Source organism: Fukomys damarensis, unplaced genomic scaffold (genome assembly GCF_012274545.1).
Source record: "Fukomys damarensis isolate Sample0158 unplaced genomic scaffold, DMR_v1.0_HiC HiC_scaffold_37, whole genome shotgun sequence".
NCBI classification, from domain to species: Eukaryota; Metazoa; Chordata; class Mammalia; order Rodentia; family Bathyergidae; genus Fukomys; species Fukomys damarensis.
This window is the reverse complement of record NW_022900949.1, coordinates 20,058,983-20,081,199: the sequence shown is the minus strand read 5'-3', so window position 1 is coordinate 20,081,199 and position 22,217 is coordinate 20,058,983. Positions and strand designations below refer to the sequence as shown.

Here is a 22,217-nt window from a genome sequence, read left to right as displayed (position 1 = left end):
TCAGTAGTCACTGGATGTTCACGCTCAGTGTGCGGAGTGGATAGCAACTAGACTTTTGGCTTAGAGAGAAGAAGGCAGATTTGGGGCCAGATTTACTGAGTTTGAATCCCAGCTCTAGCGTTCTGTGAACTCCTGGCCGAGTGCTGGCTTTTCAGTGCCTTAGTTTTCTCAGCTGGGGAATGGATCTAGTAATGGTATCTACTTCTTAGGGTTATCGACACGGACAAAAGCCTTTGGACAGAGCTGCCTGGGTATACAGAAAACATTGCTGTTGGCAGTTGTTTCTATGATCATTGCTCTCTGGGGAGGCAGAGACCCTGCCACAGCCTAGAGCCTTTTCATCCTGGCAGAAGGGGAGGGCATCTTTACTGTCTGGCAGTACCTGATGTCTGCACAGTCGAGCGTGCATTGTCACCTATCATTTCTCCCTCACTCCGTGGATATACTGCGAGTTGGGAGACATGGGAAATCTGCTCATCCTGCAGCAGCAAGGCGCTGAAGCACCGAGAAGGCACCAGTCCCTCTGGCTTGGGGGCAGTGGCAGGCAGAGTGTGGCTGTATGGAAGGGTGGCCAGGATCCGTTCGTGTCACAGGGACAGAGTTCCCTGTAAATGCTCCCAGTTCCCATTTTCAGAATGAGAGAAAGATTAGATTGTTCGAAGTGCATCGGAGGAATTTAGGTTAGCTTCATGAAAGAACGGGTAAGTCTGGGGATTTTGCATGCTACCAAAAAAGCAGAGTCAGCTGACAACTTTGGAGTTTGGGAAGCAGAATAGACTCAGAGGGGAATGGGAAAGCTCTGAGCTAGGTGTGGCTGAACCAGGAGACGGGATTTCGAGAGCCAGGCCCCAGCTGTGCAGCAAAGACCCCAACATGAGTGGAAAAGCCACTGCTGTCAGGCCACAGAGCACCGGGCCCCTGCAGGCCGTGAGCTGGAGCCAGCCCCTGGGAGCAGGGCACCAGCAGCCCCCCGCCCCTTCACTGGGGCAGCCACGTTTCATCCCTAAGCCAGAGCTGCTTAGCTACAAAGTCAGACACTGAGGACTAGACCTAAGGGTCCAAAGCCGAGAGGAGACTGACTTACTCACATCCCGTATTCTAAATGCCACAGTGTCTCCTTGATAAGGAATGAGGCCAATAAAATGAAGATTTCCAGGAAGCTAGAAGTATCCAGTTATAAAATTAAGTAGAGATATCTTTGGGGAGCAGGAAGGGACAAAATACAATGAAAACTTAAAAAGTGATATCGCTCAGCACAATTCAGTAAGATGTTCTTTTCTGGTCAAATGGTGGTGGTAGCTGGGTCTAAAGTAGAAGCTCTTTCTGGCCATACCGTTCCCAAATAGGCCCTGGGTGACCAGGCCCCAGCAGAGATACTGACAGCGAGATTGGAGGCTCAGAGACTTCAGGGGATGCTGCAGGACAGAGCTGTCTTTGTCACATGTCTTAAAGGAAGAAGGCTAACATCAGGGTCCAGCATGGACAACCATGCTGGGACGGAGCCTCTGTGGGAGATACCCGAAGGGCCATAGGCAGAAATAAAGCCCAAGAATTCGGTCATTCTGAATCGATACCTGATTGCCCAAGAATCATCTTAATGGGAGTTGTGAAGACCTGGAGCTGATGGGCAAGGTATCTGCTGACCGTAAGAGCTAAGCTGTCCATCCCTAATTCAGGCAGCATTCCAGGGATCAACATGCAGTGTGCTCTATTCCTGGAATGAGGTGGGCTTGTTCCTTGGGAGCTAGTGTTTGCTCCAAGTGAGTCTCAGCCCACAGTTCAAACAGGATCTTTGTGATCCAGTGGCATCTTTCTTATTATTAGACTCCTCCTATCCAAGTACTAACCAGGCCCGACCCTGCTTAGCTCCCCAGATCAGATGAGATCAGGCGCATTCAGGGTGGTGTGGCCATAGACTCATTAGACTCAAACTAATGATAAAATAGCACAGCATTTCCCTTTTGTATTTTTGTCTCAGAGCTAGGAAGCTCAGAGCCAAATTCCTTTTCTTCTAGTCTCTGTTATTCTTGATTTCTTATTTAACTTTACAAAGTTTATCCTAATCATGTATATATTTTGATAGTCAAGTCAGAGTTTCAGGAATAAAGTGAGGGTGAAGAAAAAGTGAGTAAACTCTCTCCTCTGTATTTCCATCTTCTGTTTTATAATGGGGTTGAAGGGGCAGGTTTAGGGCCGCATAACCAAGCAAATGCTCCTGTGTCTTTACTTGCTTTGAAATGAAGATGTCCCGTGCACAATGACCAGAGACCCTGTGCTCTGACTTGACCATGGCTGAGGGCTTGGTATTCACTGAAGCAAGGGCATCTCAGGAAAAGGGGTAGAGGGCAAAAATGACACTCCCTGTGACATTTTCCTGGTGTTTGCAAGCCCTGACCTTGTAGGCGAGCCGGCGTTTTGTGCCTTCAGTCAACTTTGGGCAAAGTCTGTGTCCTGAGTGGCAGGAGCACACTTGTCCCAAGGGTTACAGATCGAACCAAGTGTGGTCACTGGTGAGTTTGGTGCCCTCAGACAGGTCCCCAGGGCCCCATATAGAGCCTGCTGCAGTCTCTGCCAAACGGAAGTGGCCCTGCAGGTGACCCAGCCCCTGAGAGGCAGCAGCACCCACAGGGCACCCAGCAAATCCAGTCTAGGGGCTTCCAGCCAGGCACAGGGCACAAGGCTGGCCTCGAGCAGCCCCCACAGCCACCATTACTAAAGCCACCTGAGAACTGCTTTGTCAGTTTCTGGCAACCCCTGTAGGCTGTGTCAGAAATTTTATTCACTGGGCCTGATGAGCCCAGAGATGCTCATTTTCAGACATTTTCTAGGTGATTCAGTCCTCTCTGTCTTGGAAAAACCGTACAGCCTGTAACAGTACCAACCCCAGGTGTGTGGAATCCAGGGGAGGTTTTCATACTCACAGACACACACACATGTTCTCCTGCAGACGTGAGTGTATAGGTGAATCTACTGTTTTCCTCTCTCCCTCTCTCTCTCTCTCTCTCTATTTCTCCCCTATCTACCTATCTGTGTAATAGAAGCATCTCCTGTTGGTTCTGTTTCTCTGGAGAACGTTAATACATTTCCCAGCTCTTCAAGTGGCCGTTTTCATAATCACTTTGATTTTTCCCGCCACCTTCATAAAAATAGATCTAATTGTATTGGCCTTTCTCAGGAAGGAAAATATGCTAGGAGACATGATCCTACCCCTCTGAAATGCCCCCGTCGTGTCGGATGGGTAAAACCCCCTATTGTAAGTGGCGTCAGGGCGACATCACACTTCTTTCCCAGCGCGGATCCCTTCGGGTGGCTTCCCAAGCTGAGGGCCACTGCCAGGCACCCCGACTTTCAGCAGCCGTGAGATTGCACTTCCGGCCCCGCTGTGTCGCTGGGGTCATGAGCGGCAGGAGCCTGGGCTGGGCCTGTGTCTGCTGGGGCCCCTTGGCTGTGGGGGGAGGTCCGGGCCCTCAGCTCCTCCATCACTGGCCACCTCCACGCTGTACACTTGGCTGTCCCAGAAGCGGCCAGAACTCGTTTCTCAACGTGATCCATTCCTGAAAGGAAAGCTGAGCGCTAGTGTGATGTCAGAGGGGAGGAAGCCCGGGAACATAGCTCTCAGGCGGATGTACACTCTAGTATGGACACATTAAAGTTGCACTGTGTCATTTGGACTGAATTAGTAAGAGTAAAGGGGTCACTTAAGTTTTATGCCTCTCTACTTGATGGGGTGGCTTTAATGTTGCAGCATGGTTTGCTGATGTAGCGGTTCATTACATTCAAAGGGTACTTTCTCAAAGTACCACGGGGTCACGCTCATGTGATTTCCCCCCAGTTTTATAGGTCTGAGACCGTGTCTGTGATTCCACTGTGAACAGTCTGATCTGAGTCAGGGTTTCAGCTTGTACCTCTGCACAAATTGGCTTTTTAGTTTCAGTGCTGTGGATCAAACCCAAGGCCTCTCACATGCTAGGCAAGGGCTACTTCCCCAGCCCAAGCTTATAACTCTGGTATTTTTAGTAAGATAGTGCTAGACTTCTTAAGAATCCTTAACACCGAATTTTTGGAAATTCACGGTGGGGAAGCAGGTATGGAGCACCACCATGTGCCACACAGCGTACACACGTGCCTGCTTGGTGGGGCTGTACAGTAGCCCCACAGGGCCATAATTATTATATCCCAATTTTATTAATGAAAAGTTGGAAACGCTTTCTCAGACCAGATGCACATTTAGAGGTTAGAAGTAACTGTTTTCCAACTGATCCCAACATTGATACTCATAAACATTGATACACATAATTCTGTGTCTGATAAAGTGCAGAGTCACTGTGTACTTACCATGGAATTTATACTCGGAGTGGAGTTATATGGTCACAATTCCCAGAACCTTTTTACAGTTCATAGTCTGTGTAGACTCACCCTAAGGGAATCCAGAATAATAGAGGTTGGAAACAGCTTAACCCCATGTCCTAAAGACCACTGACTTGGGAAACTCAGAGGCAAAAGTGCCACCTTGGCGGGGAAGGGGTGGTAAGCCTCAGGAGTGGGCCCTGTGTCCAGATGGTGGCAGCGATGTCAGCCTAGAAAACTTTGACCTCTTGATTCTTACATCTTTATGATTAGTCTTTCTTGAAGCATGGTAATTGCAAGTATTCATTTGTTCATTAAGCCCCAAGCTCTTTAAAATGTAAAATAGGCCAGGCGTGGTGGCTCATGCCTGTAATCCCAGCACTTGGAGGCTGAGGCAGGAAGATCGCTGTGAGTTTGAGGCCAGCCTGGGCTGCATAGTGAGTTCCAGGTCAGTCTCAACTACACAGTGAGACCCTGTCTCAAAAACCAAAAAACAAATAAATAAATAAATAAAATGTAAAATAATCCATCTTCCCAGACTCCCTCTCCTCTCTCTCTCTCTCACACAAACTACACACGCATACTTATGCACACTCTTACACACCCCACATCATCTTAAGCAGACACACAACGCCCCTCCTTATCAGTTATTCCATATCCTATGGCAGGTTACAAAGGTATGGGAGTTACCTTGTTCTGTTTTCTTTATTTTCTATTGTGCTATCTGTGTTCTGTAAACAGCAGGAGAAGTAATTATGAAGGTGGGTATTTGTAACACGATCAACTCTGGGAATATAATATAGGAATGTGCTAAGGCAAGGAAATATTTGCTTGAACCAATGCCTGGAAACGAATGTGGTATGAGCTTCCTAGTAATATAAACCGCACATCTGGCTCATTTTCACACACAGTACCTGAATGGGTGGGATGACACGTACAGTCCTTTTCTGATGGTAGGTGTCCAGTGTCTAGCCTGTGTGTCAGAAAGCTCTGTGAGTGTGTGTGTGTGTGTGTGTGTGCACAAGCATGCATGCAAATTTGACATTCCCCGTTCCAGAGCCTGCCGTTTGCTGAGCTGGAGCATTTACCACCGCAAAACTGTCACAGGCTTCTTCCAAACACACATTTACATTGCACAGGTCTAGTAAACAGGCCACGTGTTTGCGCGATGCCTTTTGTTTAAGAGCAGCCCAAGTGGCACTGCTGCACTTTATCTCCAGCTGCACTTCAGACTCAACCTGTGTCCGGTGAAAAGTGAAGCTCAAAGGACTTTTTCTGATTCGCTGCCCCAGCCGGTAACATTCTGGGGTTGGTTCTTTTGGTTGTCGTGTTTTCTGCTCTTTAAAATGTCCAAACCTTCTCGCTCAGCAAGACCTGTCTTCGCGAATGCAGCGTCTAAACTGCAGTCATCCAGGAAGGATGATTTAAACAGCAAACAGAGAAACATCAGCTTAGCTGAGAAGATTCCCAGGACTGGGAGCGACGGATGTTCAGCCAAACAGCAGCAGGTGCCGTCTGCGGCAACTCCAGCTCCTCGGAAGTCCTCAGCACACAAAGGTAATGTTTCACCTGGGCTGCCTTTGTCAGCTTCTGCCTGGACACCTCCTGCTTACTAATACCGCCAGGCGGCTGCGCTGAATGGGGCTTTGGCGGTTTCCAAACTTCTGTCTGTGTGCGGAAACAGTTTCCAAATTCCAATAGTTAAGAAGATGGAAGTAATAGAAATTTCTGTCAGTAATTAAGGAACAATATAAGAAAAATGGACTGTTTCCCTCTCTCTTTCAGAGTGACAGATTTTCTTCTTGATTGTTGTGTGGCATTTCATATTCTAATCATGCTTTCACCAACTTGTTTTTTATTGCTTGTCTTTTTGAAAACAAAAGAAAATGACTGTCCTAAAACTAGCAACAGGATCCTTCCTTTTTGTCGAATTATGCCTGAAATGCTAATCTAGGGATATAGTTCCTTGCCAGGCATGGCAAAAATCCCTACTGACTGTGTTACCTGCATTGTTTAAATAAACCCTCTCAGGTGAATGTTATAATTTTTCACTTTCCAGAAATGTTGAATATCTGACCCCTAATTGGGAAATGCAATAACTAAAAAGAGCTGTTATTTTAGTGTATGTAATCATAGAGGGCACTTACATTGTAGCTGAAAAATGTAATGGTAATTTCTTTCATTGTACAAAGAACTACATAGTAAATCTCTAAGAAATATTTTATAAGGCTTATTTTAATACATTTTGACCTCTCTACTAAACATGTAATATTTGGCCCTGTAATTTTATGGTAAAGTAAGAAATTGTTTTAATATTCTCATTATTATTGGACCTTTGTATTTTATAAGAAAAAATGAGCTCATTTTATAATTTTAATCTTGGCCTCTTTTCTATTAAAAAGCTATTACAAATGAATGCATTGATACCACATTTTTGTGCTATATGCGATTTCAACTATGCAAATGTCTGTCCGGGAATATTAGTTTTTCCTTAGCTTTATTATTATTGTTCTGTTCACTTGATCGATGAAGTATTTGTACCAAAACCGGGACCAAAATACTTCATGAAAAACATATTCATAAAAGTTATTAAATAGACTGGATTTTGGCTGCTTAAAAGGCAAACTTTCTTTGATGTGATGTGAATCTGGAATGTTGATCACCTCAACCTAAAGAATGTCCAAACATCTTTATGCTTTATATACCTGTCTTTGTAAGGTGTGCTGGGGGGCAAATTTTTTTATACTAAAGGCCTGAGGTTAGGTGCTTATTCCAAACTTTGTTTAGAATACTGACTCTTTTTTATTTTATTTTATTTATTTATTTTTTTGGCAACCTGTGAGAATATCTCTGAATAGAATTTGTGGGTGCCTGGGGATTTGGCTCAGTGGTTCCACGGCCTACCTCACAAACACAAGGTCCAAAGTTTGATCCCTGGTACCAAAAATAAATTAATTAATTATTTGTGGGTGAAAACAATTTTGTTTTGCGAACACATTTGGCTTGGAGATTCATCAAAAATCACTTGAAACCAAGGGTTATTGTCAAAGTGCAAGATCAATGTAAATGATGCACAATTTTGTGAAAAGAAAACTGGTGGAAGATTATAAATTAATACGATAGTGTTTTCTTTGTAATGCTCTGAGAAGTGAAGAAAGAGTTCCACCAACCATGAGGCTTCTGAAACGGACAGCAATGTGGATCACTGGAAAGACATCTTTAGAATGTACATTTATTTTTATTTTCTAAACAGAAAGTTTTTCATCTCTTCCTACTGTATCCTACAGTGCTAATAGAAACCTTTAATTGTTGGGGAGTATGCTTAAATGTCTTAATATGATAGCTATTTGTGGTGTTAGGTTTTCACTTAAATTGGTCGTCGAAGGATCAAGCAATGATAGGGTTGGTAATGTTGTGAGGCAGAGTGCTTGCTGAGGCTGCTTCCATGCCCAACAGAGACGGGGGTGTGGGGGAGAGGCTGTCTTTTACTCTGTGTCCCTCTTTATGGCATTCTTCTGGGGCCTTTTATTTTATTTCATTTCTTGAAGCACTATCCCAAGAAACTTTCTAAGAAAAGTTAAAAGGAAGGTAACTTTCTGAGTTTTTATATCTGTTCTCTTTTAACATTTCAAAGAAAGTCTGGATAGGCACAAATCTTTAGTCTTCAGATAATTCTTCCCACAGAATATGAAAGGTTTTTCTCCATCATCTTTTGGGATTTGTGAGTGTTGCTGAGAAGGCTTGTGTTGCTCACACATTCACACTTTCCTCCCTCCCTCCCTCCCTCTCATTTCCAGATCTCCTTTTTATCCTCCATGTTTGGAAAAGTCACTGAAGTATTTTGAACTGTGTTAGGTTTCTTCATTTATTTTGCCTGGATATTAATGGGCCCTTTCAATTTGAAAAATAATGAGCTTCGGTTCAGAGTTTTCTTTTCTATTACTTCTTTTTTTGTTTTGGTTTTGGATTTGGTTTTTTGAGACAGGGTCTCACTATGTAGTTGAGACTGACCTGGAACTCACTATGTAGCCCAGGCTGGTCTCGATCTCACAGCGATCCTCCTGCCTCAGCCTCCAGAGTGCTGGGATTACAGGTGTGTGCCACCATGCCCGGCTTCTATTACTTCTTTAATAATTCCTCTGTGTGCTATACTTTTCTCTCTCTCTCTCTTTTTTTTTTTTTTTTGGACTGCCTATGAGTCAGCTATTACTTTGACTACATTGATTCTAAAGTCAGATTTTCTAGATTTTATTTTCCAACTACTGTACCATCCAGTTTTTAATCATAATTACATTTTGAATTTCCAAAGTGATTTATTTCCCTTATTTTGATACTGAAATATTATTTTTCTGTATATAGCCAGTGTATCTCTGTGCTTTATTTTATGCAGTTCTCATTGTGTATTTCAGCTTGAGGGTAGCAAACACATTTCATGGTATGTGTAAACACATCACAGTGGACTGGGTGTGTTTTTCATCTGAATAAATGGTTCGGATTGGCCTTTAGAACAGAAGAGCCTGGTAACTAATAATCTGCAGGACAACTGCTAATTACACCCATGAAAAACTTTGTTCGTGATGGAATTCCCCAGGTGGAAGATGAGTGTGGGAGGGTACGCTGATGAGAGCCAACAATTTTACCTAAGATCGGGATGTGTGGTACATGTCCAGGAATGGAGCGTTTCTTCCTGAGCCTTCTGTATCCCCCTGACTTCTGCTTAGAAATGTCCCTCTAATGATTTAACCCTCAGTTAGTGATTGCTTCTTAAATTTATGTTGACTCCTTATCTGTTCTAAAAAATGAAGAGCATTCTTGGATGTGAACATAAACGCTGACAACCTTGGTTTGAAAAAAGAGCTTCCTTCTTTTCTATATTCATGATGGTGGTGGTGGTGTCTATCACCCGCTGGGGTCCTCCTCTGTGGCCAGCGTAGTTCTGTGAAAACAGGGTCACATGCACTTCTCCCTCCTGATAATACCAGTATTGTCTCCATTTTGCAGATGAGGAAACTGAGACAGAAAATTTGAGCTATTTTCCCCAAATCACATAGACAGGGAGAGACAGAACCAGGTTTCTAATTCTAGCAGGTTTTTTTTTTTTCAGCTTTAATTGAGTTTATTGGTACATTTTAGGGATACAGTACAGTTACATTCATTGTTGGGATCTTGTACCTCTACATGACAAGTCTTGATAATTCTAGCAGTTTTAACTTCAAACTTGTATACTTTACCACTGTGCTAAAATACCTTTCTAAAAAAAAAAAAAAAGAAAAGAAAATCTGCTCATCCAAGAAATTAATAAAATTGGTCAAACCTTGTGATTGGCTCATCTGGCCCCTGAAATAGTCTGTAATTAGAAATACTGGTGTTTGTAGTCCTTTTTATTTGAAGTGCAGTGTTGCACTTTCTTAACACAAAACAAAGAAAGAGAACACATTTCGGAGTTGGTGGAGTTAGTAAATGGGTCCCGATTATGAAGAGGCTACTGTAACACTGAAAGGGTACAGAACCTTTGTACTCTAATGCATGCCCTGGTGGGCCAAGTACAAGCCTTAGGCCAAAAACCACTGGCATCCGCTTCTGTTCTGACACAAGGCTTTCTCTGTGGCCTTAAGAAAGCAATTATCCTTCCTAGCTGAGCTTCATCAACCATTAAAGAATAATGCTACGTGGTTTGTGGGCAGAAGTATTGGTGAGCATTAATGACTTAGTTAATGTGTGCTAGAGCCCGCGCGCTGCATGAATGATCTAAGGCAAGTGTGCTGGGGTGGGGCCACTGTGCACCTCTGGACGCCATGGGAGCAAAAACTTATTCTCTTCCAAGCATCGTGTGTGCGCCCACACCATTGTAAATCCACGGTTGCAAACCCTGAACTGTTCTTCATGTCCAGGAGGTAAGCCGTGCAGGCATCTCGTTTGGCGGAGCACATAATATTTGAGGTTGCTGTAGAATACCTGGAGTCTAATGAGTAAAAGTATTAATAAACAGAGCACAAAAAAGCTGGCCTTCTGGGGCTAGTGTGCAACTTCATTCCGGATCCCGCAGTGGCACTGAAGTGGCGTGCACTGTCGTTATGTCTGAGCATAGGTAATTTCTCTAAAAGACACTCTTTGTACTGTTTTTCTGTAAAAGTCTGATACTGCTAAGCAGTTGTCCACTGGTAGAGCCTTCCTTTCATATTTTCTAGAATCGGGAATGCATTTGTGCTGATTTGTGTGTTTCTTTGTCTGACGACCTTTGGGGTCAACACCACTCAATATTTAAGAAAAGCTGATGCTGAGGGTACAGTGTCTGTTTAACAAAGCAACAGTGACTTCCGTCACAGCCACTAAAATTTCCCATTTTGGTTCATTGTTGGAACCAGCCAGTCTGGAGTCTTGCATTATGGATCTGTATGGGCCAGTAAATTTCTCTGGATCCTGTTGCTAGAATTTGTAGGGCTTTTAGCCTGTTTGGTTCTTTTTCTAACAAGAACTAACCACACTTAATGCCACTGAGTAGTGTTTCATTCCAGTTTTTCCCAAATTAAATATAGTATGAGCTATGACTATGCGAATATTGAAAACAACTCTATCTCTTGCTCTCCTCATTTTCCTATCTAACCTTGCCTGTATTTGACTTTTCTGCCTAATTACAGATCAGAAATAAGAAACATAAGGAATTCTCTTTCCCACATTTTACTTGCTTCCTTCATTCAGTTAAAATTGAGTATGTCAGAAAAGGAGTTTGAGATGGCTTAAAGTTAATCTGGGGTTTTCTCTGAGCAAATCTATAGTTTTCTTTAACTTGGTAAAGTTCACTTAATGTAGAAATTTATAAAATTTATAAAAACTCACACATGTGGATCAAAAACCAAACCCTTCTGCATTGAAGAACCACAAGTCACTGAGGAAGTGAGGATGAATAGCCTGGAAATTTTAGAGTTAAAAACACAAAGATCATACAACATGATTCCAGGGTCACCCATGAGACCTGACCCCCGAATACTGTGTGACAAAGGAGACATTACGTTTGTTTACACACAGTGAGTTGCTGTGCATCTCTGTACCAAAGTAAAGGAAAAAAAGTAGTTAAATATCCTGTTAGGAATACAGATGTATTTGTTATAATTTATATTTATAAATATTTATGAGTTAGATATTAAAAATGTAGTTTTAGGGCTGGGTGCTGTTCAGAAGAGCACAGTTGTGTATATGTGTATGTTGTGCATTTGCGTGTTTAGGGGGCAGTCGATGGAGGATAATTTTAAAGGATGAAGGGGACTTTGCCTATATAAAATATGCTGTTTTATGGCATTATGCATATTATTTGGGAATTAATGAACTTAAGCCCCATTTTAAGTATACATTAGACATACATTAAGATAGATCCTTTTTCAGACAGTGTTTTTTACTATTTGACCATGGTGATGAAGTTGTTTTCTGAAAATATAATTCCTGCAAGACTTTACTCACTCAGAAACCAAAGTCATTGGCATCTCCTCTGTATCTGACATTGTGTAGCAACTGGAAAGCTGGAGAAAAAAAAGAGTAGAACATATTTTCTGCCTTTGAGGAGAATTATGCAATGACTGAGATATTTAGGTTATCTGGATATTGAAATCAATTTTTCACAATAGATTTATGTACAAAATTATAAACACGCAAAAGTGAAGCAGGCTATTTCCCTCAGGTAATAAGAATTTACTAGGTAGGCCATGGAAGGAAGTGTGAGGAAAGACCATGCCGCCTTTAGGAAGTGGCTAGTGGACCCGTCCAACTGTAACAAGAGAGAAAAGATAAAGGAAAAGGTGGAGGGAGGGAGAGGCCTTTTGAAATTACTTTGGAAAAGTATATTCACTCTTTCATTCCATCCTTAAACCTTTTTTGGCCCCTTCCTCTGTATCAGGAATTGATGGAGAGTCTCCATGAAAATGGAAGGCTCCGTAGATAAAGTAAAGGCTATCAAAGGCTATCCGGGAGCTTAACTGTGTTTTTTTGTGATGAAAATTAAACAACAAAAAGTTGTAGAGGAAGCAATACCATAAGAAGTGCTGTTTGTGATGATAATTTGGTGTGGTTCTTAGGGATTCAAGAAAGAGGTCAGATAAGGAGCTGAACTCATGGGTTTAGAGATCAGGACTGAGTGACAGTTATGACTCAGTGGGTCACTATGCAAGAGTCAAGTGCTACTGAAAGCTGTAGAAGTGTAAGGAGCCCGCCAGAGAATGTACAGAAAGGAGTGTGTCACAGGCCTAGGAGGGAAGGTAACCCAGGACCTGGGCAACCCAGTATTCAAGGACTAAAGTAGGAGCAGAGGTAAAGTCTAAGTGTTACGGTCTGTGCAGCTTGAAGACTTTCTTCTAAAACACCAAGCCAGCGTATTCTGAACATCGTATCTCAATACAAACAAATGCATCCATGGGTCTACTTAAGTTGCAAATAAATATTCCCAATAAGAATTGTCTTTGAAATCTTTAATATTTAAAATGATGCAAGTCTTGTAATCTAGCCCATAATATCTTGCTAAATTTCATTTTAGAACATTTTAAACTGAATCACCACCAGAATTAAAATGTTTCCTAGCACATTCAATTTATAGCTTCAGGTGCCCAAGACAGTCTGTCCCACATGGAAAGAGGGGTCCCTCGCCTTTCAGAAGAGAGACTGTGTAATAGGGACCCTTTAAAAATTCCAGTCATCTTCCTTCTATCCTTATTTTTAATTTCGTATTTGCATCACATAATTATTTTAAATCATTTGTTAGTATTTGTTTAGCTGTCCTTCATTTATCCCCAGAGTAGTTTTCTGCTTTTGATTATGAGCTTCTTTCTAAGGGCTGATTTGTGACTTCAGTTTCTAGCACAGTGTAATGTCTTTTATTTGTATGCTGAAACTCCCATTTACATTTGTAGAGATTTGTGAAGAAGCATCTTGAATATTGAAAGATAATGCACTAGGAAAATCTCAACTCTGTTCCATTTTGCCCCACTTTATTGAAGTTATTTCATAAAGATTTTTGAATACCTGTAACTAGAAGAATCATCAACAAATAATGACAGAAATAGTCCGCAATAGATGTCCACAGAATGCCATCCCTGAGGACCAAAGCTAAAACTAGTGAATTTAAAAAGAATGCTACAGATATATTTTATAATGCCTGATTGTTCTGGAGGGAAAGGAAAGGAATCCCTCTGAGACCAATGCAACAAGAAAGCACTAACCCGGGGAGAGTAATGACAACCCTATGGGACGAATAAGCAGAAATATCTGCCCTTCAGAGGGAAGATCTTGAAGAAAACTCTTGGTTCGGCCTCTTCTGTGCATATAGAAAAATAAAAAATATATATAAAGAGAATGTCTGCCATTGTGTCTTCACTCCCATGGTCACGAGACCTGAAGTTGTGTTATTGTAAGTTTAAGGAAAAACAAAAACCAAGAGTCAAAAATGCTATTTGATAGTCCCAGGTTGGCAGTACCCGCAACTGCATAGAGGCAGAAAGTAAAAAATCCTCCTAAAATTAATGAACTGTGGGCATCTAAGAATGCCCAGAAATGAAAGTCCAAAAACACAAGCTCACAATGATGTCACTAACATAAGTCAGCTGTCCATTAGTAAGAGTTAGAGAAGAGGACCCTCCTGTGTCAGATCTGCAGAAACTACCAATATTGGAATGATCAGGTGCAGAATATGAAGCCCATGCATTGCATACATGTTCAAAGAACAGATTCTAGAAATATCGACCCATCCTGTTTTCATAATCAAACTTTTTGAAAGGAAAAATATAACATTTAGAGGTGGAAACTTTAGCGTTGTTAAGTGGTAAGGATTTGTTAAATGACAGGCCAGGTGCAACAAAGACAGATCTGATAAACCGGAAGGTAGATTAAAAACCAACAAATAAAAAGCTTTCTTGAGGCAATACAGCATAAGACTTACTTCTTTAACAGACTGCAAGTGCACAACGCAGGGTTGTTGAATATGGGCGTGATGTACAGCTGAGCTCTAAAATGTGGTCATTTTTTGTAACTGAGATGTTCACTACTTGCTAAGCTACTAATCCTTTCTCCACAGCCTCAGCCCAGGCAGCCTAGCCACCACTCTACTCTGCTTCTGAGAGTTTCACCAATGTATTTATTTTTTTTTCTCTTTATTGAGTTTATTGGTACATGTTAGGTATACATTACAGTTACACTCATCACTGGGATCTTGTACCTTTACATGACTTATCTTGGTTCTTATTTTTCCCCATTCCCCAGCCCTCTCCTCACCCCCTCTGCCCTTCCCTGTTTACAAAGATGTTGTTTCCATGTTTTTCCATTTCATGTGTTTTTTCTTTTCCCTCCTTGCCTATCCCCTACCCCTCACACTTTCTCTACTCTTTTGGATCTTTTCTTCCTATTACACAATATCAATTATATATTTTGATCCTCATTTGCACTTTTAATTTTTCACACCAGAGAAACTATTTGTTATTTATTGATTTCACTTAAGAGTATTACTTCAATATGCATCCACTTAGCTATAAATATCTCTAGTTTTTCATTCTTCATGGCTGAGTAGTATTCCATTTTATTAAAAAAAAACGCACATCTTCTTCATCCAGTCCCAGTTGATAGGCAGTTGGACTGTTTCCAAGTTTTATCTATTATAAACTGCTGCTATAAACATGGGTGAACATATATTGCTGTATGATTCCTTTCATTCATTTGGGAAGATACCCAGCAGAGGAATACCTGGGTCAAATGGGACTTGTAATCCTAGTTCTTTGAGATTTCCACAGTGGTTGCACCAGTCTGCACTCCCACTAACAATGAAGAAGGGTTCCTTTTTCCCCACAACCCCACCAGCATTTGTTATTGGTTGATTTCTTGATAGCAGCCATTCTTACTAGGGAGAGATGGAATCTCAGTGTTGTTTTCATCTGCATCTCTCGAATGGTCATTGATATGCATTTTTTCTGTGATTATTTGCTGCTTTTACCTCTTTGTCTGAGAAATGTCTTTTTATTTCAGATGCCCATTTTTGAATTGGGTCTTTATATTGGGGTGGGTCTGATTTTTTTGAGTTCTTTATATATTCTAGATAGTAGACCTTTGTCTGAGGAACAGCTGGTAAAATTTTTTCACACATTGTGGGTTGTCTCTTAGCTCTGCTTCTAATTTCTCTGGCAGTGCAGAAGCTTTTTAAAAAGTTGAGATCCCACTTGTTGATTCTTTGTGCTAGTCCCATGCTACTGAGGATTTGCTCATAGTCTTTTCCTATGCTAATGTCTTCAAGAGTTCTACCTAACTTCTCTTCTAGCAAGTTTAGTGTTTCTGTTTTAATATTTATATCTTTAATCCACTTGGATTTTAGTTTAGTGCATGGTGAAAGATACAGGTCTAGTTTTAATCTTTGACAGATTGAAATCAAGTTTTCCCAACACCATTTATTAAAGAGGCTATCTTTCCTCCAGTGAGGATGGTCAGCTCTTTTGTCAAAGATGAGGTAGCTGAGTATGTCAGGAATTTTTTCTACATCTTCTAATCTATTTCACTGATCCTTGGGTCTGTTTCTTTGCCAGTACTGTGCTGTTTTTAATCACAGTAGCTTTGTAGTATAGTTTCCAGTTGGGGATTGTGATAACCCCCTGCGCTGTCTCTGCTGCCTAGAATGGCTTTTGCTATTCCATGTCTCTCCTGATTCCAAATGAATTTTTGGATTGTTTTCTCTAGTTCTGTGAAATATACTGTTGGGATTTCAATAGGGATTGTGTTGAATCTTTATAGCAGTTTTTGAAGTATGGCCATGTTCACAATATCGATTCTTCTTACCCAGGAGCAAGGGATATCTTTCCATTTTCTTATATCCTCTTTGATTTCTTTTTTCAGAGTACTGTAGGTCTCAATGTAAATGTCTTTTGTTTCCTTTGTTAGATTGACTCCTAGATATTTCATTTTTTTGGATGCCATTGTGAAAGGGATTGTTTTTCTGATTTCTCTCTCAGTCTGTTATTTGTGCACAAGAAAGCTATTGATTTTTGAGTGTTGATCTTGTATCGGCTACTTTACTGAATCCGTCAATTAAGCCTAGAAGTCTTTTGGCAGTTTATTGGGTCTTCTATGTAGAGTATTGTGGGAGAAGTTCAAGCCTACCTGGGCCAGGTGCGCCACCCTCCTGTCTCCTGAGCTAACTGAGAGAACTTGCTAAGGCTGAACTAACTCACCTAAGTGCGTAGATGCTGGGTCCAACAGGCTACACCTCCACCCCTAGTCCATGACTCCTTCAAGTTGCCCAAGAAAAAATCACTGCGCCATGTCTGGCCAATAAGATATCGCCAAACGTTAGATGTTGCTCCCGTGCTCCTCCCCCATGGTTCCCTATATAAGCCTGTGCATTTCCTGAATAAAGCGGAAGCATTCCAGAAACCTCCCCAGAGTCTGCCTGGTGATTCTCTACCTTGACCTCCCAGTCCAAGATCCTGAACCTTGTTCCGTGAGCGAGCTCGTGGAAGACAACAGGGTATCATATCATCAGCAAATAATGACAGTTTAACTTCTTCCTTTTGTATCTTTATTGCTTTTATTTCTTTCTCTTGTATAATTGCTGTGGCTAAGATTTCTAGAACAATATTGAACAAGAGTGGTGATAATGGGCATCCTTGTCTTATTCCTGATTTTAGCATGAAGGTCTTCAATTTTTGAGCATTGAGTATGATGTTAGCTGTTGGCTTTTCATAGACAGCCTTTAACAAGTTGAAATAAAGACCATCTATTCCAATTTTCTGCAGGGTTTTTATCATGAATGGGTGCTGAATTTTGTTGAACGTTTTTTCTGCATCTATTGAGATGATTATATATTTTTTGTCCTTAACACTGTTAATACAGTATGTTACATTTATTGATTTACATATGTTGAACCATCCTTGTATCCCTGGGATGAATCTGATTTGGTCAGAGTGTATGATCTTCTTGATGACCTTCTGTATTCTGTTTGCCAGTATCTCATTGAAGATTTTTACATCTATGTACATTAGGGAAATTGGCCTGTAGCTCTCTTTTTTGGTTGGGTCTTTCCCTGGTTTTAGAATCAAAGTAACACTTACTTCCAGGAATGAATTTGGAAGTATTGCTTCTCTTTCAATTTCCCAGAAAAGTTTAAAGAGTAGTGGCAATAGTTCTTCTCTAAATGTCTTATAGAATTCAGCAGGGAAGCCATCAGGACCTGGGCTTTTTTTATTGGTAAATTTTTAATTATGTTTTAAATTTCACTGATTATAATTGGGGTGTTTAGAATTTTTATATCTTCTTCGTTCAACTTTGATAATTCATATGTATCTAGAAATTTGTCCGTTTCTTCTGTATTTTCCATTTTATTAGACTATAGGTTCTTGAAATAGGTATTGACGATCCTCTCAATTTCTGCTGGATCTGTTGTGGCTTCACCATTTTCATTCCTAATTGCATGGATCTGAGCCTTTTCTTTCCTTTTTTTTTGATAAGGTTGGCTAAGGATTTATTGATTTTATTTATTTTTTTGAAAACCAACTCTTTGATTCATTGATTTTTTTTTGTATCATTCTCTTAGTCTTCATTGCATTGATTTCTGCTCTGATCTTTATAATTTCCTCCCTTCTATGAGCTTTGGGTTTGTCCTACTCTTATTTTTCTAGGAGCTTAAGATTCATCATTAGTTGTTTATTTGAGCTCGCTCTGTTTTCATAGTGTGGGCATTCACTGCTATGAATTTCCCACATAAAACTGCTTTTATTGTTTCTCATAAATTCCTATGTGTTGTACTGGCATTGTCATTAAATTGTAAAAAAATCTAACTTCTACTTTAATTTCCTTTGTGACCCATTGATTGTTTAGGAGAGTGTTATTCAATTTCCATATGTTTGTGAAGTTCTTATGGTCTCTTATACTGTTGATCTCCAGTTTAATGGCACTATGGTCTGATAATATACATGGGAACTTCAGTTCCTTTGCATTTATTTAAACATGTTCTATGAGCTAGCATGTGGTCTATTTTGGAGAATGACCCATGTGCAGCCGAAAGGAATGTATATTCTGATTTTGTGGGGTGGAACTCTCTGTAAACATCTATTAAGTCCATTTGTTCCAAAGCTTGGTTCAGTTCTAGTATTTCATTGTTGATTTTGAGTCTAGATAATCTATTTAAGATAATGGGTTATTGAGGTCCCCCACTAATGTTGTATTAGTGCTTATTTGGTGTTTCATGTCCCTTAGTATTTGTTTTGTATAGTTGGGGGAGTTAGTGTTTGGTGCATATATATTTATGATTGTCATCTCTTCCTGTTGGATTATTCCCTTTACAAGCATGTAGTGACCTTCTTTTGTCTCTCTTAATTACTTTTGGTTTGAAATTACACTATCTGCAAATGAGATAGCTACCCTTGCTTTTTTCCAGGTTCCTGTCACATAGAGAACTGTTTTCCATCCTTTCAATTTCAGTCTTTGAGTTTCTTGTTCAAGTAGGTGTGTTTCTTGTATACAGCATATTATTGGATTTTGCTTCTTAATCCATTCTGCCAGTCTATTTGTTTTGATTGGTGAATTGAGGCCATTGGCATTGATGGTTATAATTGATATGTATTGACTTATCATTGTTATGTTCTTTTCCTGTTGTTCATTTTTTGTTTGTTTGTTTTTCTCCCTCTCACTTTAAATTCTTACCTATTGTATATGCTCGTTTGTGCCTCATGGAGTTGTGTCCTTCGCTTTCTTTTTCTAGGATATTTTTAAAAAATTGTTTAGAGGGCTGGTTTGGTACTCATGAAGTTTCTCGGGATCACACAGTAGTATTTTGCCTCTGCGAATGGCTAATTTCATGTAGTATAGTGTCTTGAAGGTGTACTCTATGTTATCACACACATCAGGTGATAGCTCATTAAGATTTTAATCTGCATCTTCCTGATAATTAATGATTCTCAGCATCATTTTATATCCAGACTGACTGTATGTTCTCTTTGGAGTCAGGTCTATTCAGTTGTTAGCCTATTTTATGATCAGATTGTCAGGGCTTTTTGCTATTGAGCTGTAGGAGTTCTTTGTATGTTTTTGAAGTTAACCTTTGCTCAGATACATGGGTGGCAAATATTTTTCTCATTCCATAAATTACCTTTTTATTCTTTTCTCTCCCTGTGCAGAAACTTTTTAGCTTATTGATGTAGTTGCACTTGTCTATTTTTATTTTGATTTCTGTGCTTTTGGTGATAAATCTATGAAATCATTGCTGATGGTGAGGTCATGAAGCTTACCTATTCCCTATATTTTTTTAAATGGCCGTCTTGCAGTTTCAGGTCTTATTTAAGTCTTTGCTCTTCTCTGGGTTGATTTTTGCATACTATGTAAGATAAGGATCCAAACTTCATTCTTTTGTATGTGAATACCTGATTTTACCAATATTAGTTGAAGATTGTCTTTTCTCATTGAATATGTTGACATCCTTGTCAAATATCAGTTGGCTGTTTATGCATGGGTTAACTTCTGGCCCCATAATTTTGATCTATTTCTGTGTGCCAGCCCCATTCTATTAATTACTATAGTTTTGTACTATGTCTTTAAATCAGGCGGTGTGATGCTCTCAGCTTTGTTCTTATTTTTCAAGATGTTTTGGCTATTACAGGTGCTTTGAGATTCCATATAAAATTTAGAATTGGGCTTCCTATAGCTGTAAAAAGTACTCACTGGGATTTTTATGGAGATTGTTTGAATCTGTGTTTAACTTTGGGTAATAGAGATATTTTAACAAGTATTAAGTCTTTCCATCCCTGAACATGTGATAGCTTTCCATTTATTTGCAACTTCTATTTCCTTCATTAATGTTTGGAGGTTTTCAGTACGCAAGTCTTTTACTTAAATTTGTTTTTAAATATTTTTGATGCTTTTGTAAGTGGTATTGTTTTTCTAATATCCTTTTCAGAGTTTGTAATTGTATAAACATACCTGATTGCTGTATGTTGACTTGATGAAATTATTAGTCCTGAAAATTTGCTGAATTCCTAGTTCTAATAGGCTTTTGCTAGAGTCCGTAAGATCATACCTTCTGCAAATGGGGACATTTGTATTTCTCCCTATATGACGAGGATGTCATATAATTTTTATTGCAGGCTTGCTCTAGCTGGGACTCTCAATAGAACACTGAATAGAAGTGGTGGGACTGCACATCTTGTCTTGTTCCTTATGCACAAGAGAACTTCTCTGCTGTCACCACTGAGTTTGATGTTAGGTGTGATCTTGTCACATAATGCCTTTATTTTTCTGGAGGTAATTTCCCCAACAATTCTTAGTTTATTGAAGGTTTTTATTATGAAAGTGTTGAAGTTATTTTTTATCATTGAAATGATTATCCTTCAATCATTATCTATGATCTTTATTCTTCATTCTGTTGATGTGTTGTATCACAATTGTTTGTTCAACCATCCAGGGACAAATCCCACTTGGTCATGGTATGTAATCCTTTTAATATGATGTTATATTTAATTTGCTACTGTTTTTTAAGCTTCTTTACATCTGTGCTCATCAGGAATGTCAACCTGCAATTACTTTTATTTTGTAGTATCTTTATCTCACATTAGTATAAGGGTATTTCTGGTCTTGTATAATGACTCTGGAAGTTCACGCCCCTTCATTTTTTTTTTTTTAAACATTTGAAAGAGTTAGCAATAATTCTCTTTAAATCTTTGGTAACATCTGCCAGTGAAACCTGGTACATGGCCCTGGGTTTTTCTTTATTGAGAGGCTCTTTCTTACTAAAATAATGTCCTTACTACCTGAAAGTTTATCCAGACTTTCCATTTCTTCTTGATTCATTCAGACCTAGTAACTTTGTGTTTTTAGACATTTATTCATTTCTTCTAAGTTATCCAGTTTATTGTGATGCAATTGTTCATCATAGTCTTTATGGTCTCTTTTGTATTTAATCACATACCCTTAATCCCAGCATCACACACTCCAGACTCAGACACCTCTGAAGAAGCCTCACCAGGGGGACATCTAGACACAAACCATAACTTGAGTCTTTTCTCTTTTTCTCTAGTCTACATAAAAGTTTATCAATTTTTTGTTTCAAAAGCCAACTCAGTGTCATTGTTTTGTTATTGTCTATTTTATTTATTGCTGGTAAAATCTTTAATTTTTCCTTTATTCTGCTAACTTATTTTGTCCTTTTGATATCCTTGCAGTGTCAGTTTAGATTATTTAGGTTAGGTTATTTTTAGAGATCTTTCTTTTTTTTTAATGTAAGCCCTTAACACTGTTTACTTTGCCTCTAGTACTACTTGTGCTGCATCCCATCAGTGTTAGTCTGCTGTGTTTTCATTTTTTTGTCCCAAGATATTTTCTTCTTTTGCTTCTAATTTTTTAGTTTACTCACTAGTTGTTCAGAAATATATTACTTAACACAAATTTTTGGATGTTCTAATTTTCCTTATACGATTGGTTTCTACCTTTTTTCTTTATGATTGTAATTCATATTGGGCATTTTTCTAGTTTCTTAACTTTATGAAGAATTGGTTTATGATCTAATGTGACTTATCCTGGAAAATGTCCTGTGTGCACCAGAGAAGAGTGAGCATTCTGCTGCTGTTTCTCGGTATATGTTAGGGCCATAGGCTGAAATCTGTGTCTATGATTTTCCACCTGGTTGTTCTATCCATTAATGAAAGTAGAGTATTTATTTTCTTGTATTGCTCTTTTATTTCTCTTTGCTTTTTCAATATTTGTTTTATATGGATATTCTTATACATGTATTTGTAATGGTTATGTTTTCTTGGAAAATTGCTTTTGTATCATTAAATATTATCCTTCTTGGGACTGGGATTTAGCTCAGCGGTTCGGTGGCCTGCCTCGCAAGCGCAAGGACCCAAGTTCAATCCCTGGTACCA

General features: G+C 39.7%; 1 protein-coding gene across 10 annotated transcripts in view; it reads left to right on the top strand.

Moving 5' to 3' along the window:
• The window catches only part of Kiaa1217 (KIAA1217 ortholog), a 674,425-nt gene that overhangs the window by 272,331 nt on the left and 379,877 nt on the right, over positions 1 to 22,217 (top strand). For 6 of the 10 annotated variants that reach the window (XM_010619810.3, XM_010619809.3, XM_010619808.3 and 3 more), the window contains exon 1: positions 5,683 to 5,904. The exons of 2 other annotated variants lie outside the window; for them this stretch is intronic. In XM_010619810.3, the coding sequence (XP_010618112.1) occupies positions 5,694 to 5,904 (211 nt within the window). In that variant the 5' untranslated portion in view covers positions 5,683 to 5,693. Of the gene's footprint in view, positions 1 to 5,682; positions 5,905 to 22,217 lie in introns of those variants that run through there. 2 more of the 10 variants (XM_010619817.3, XM_010619816.3) reach the window with 1 other exon arrangement.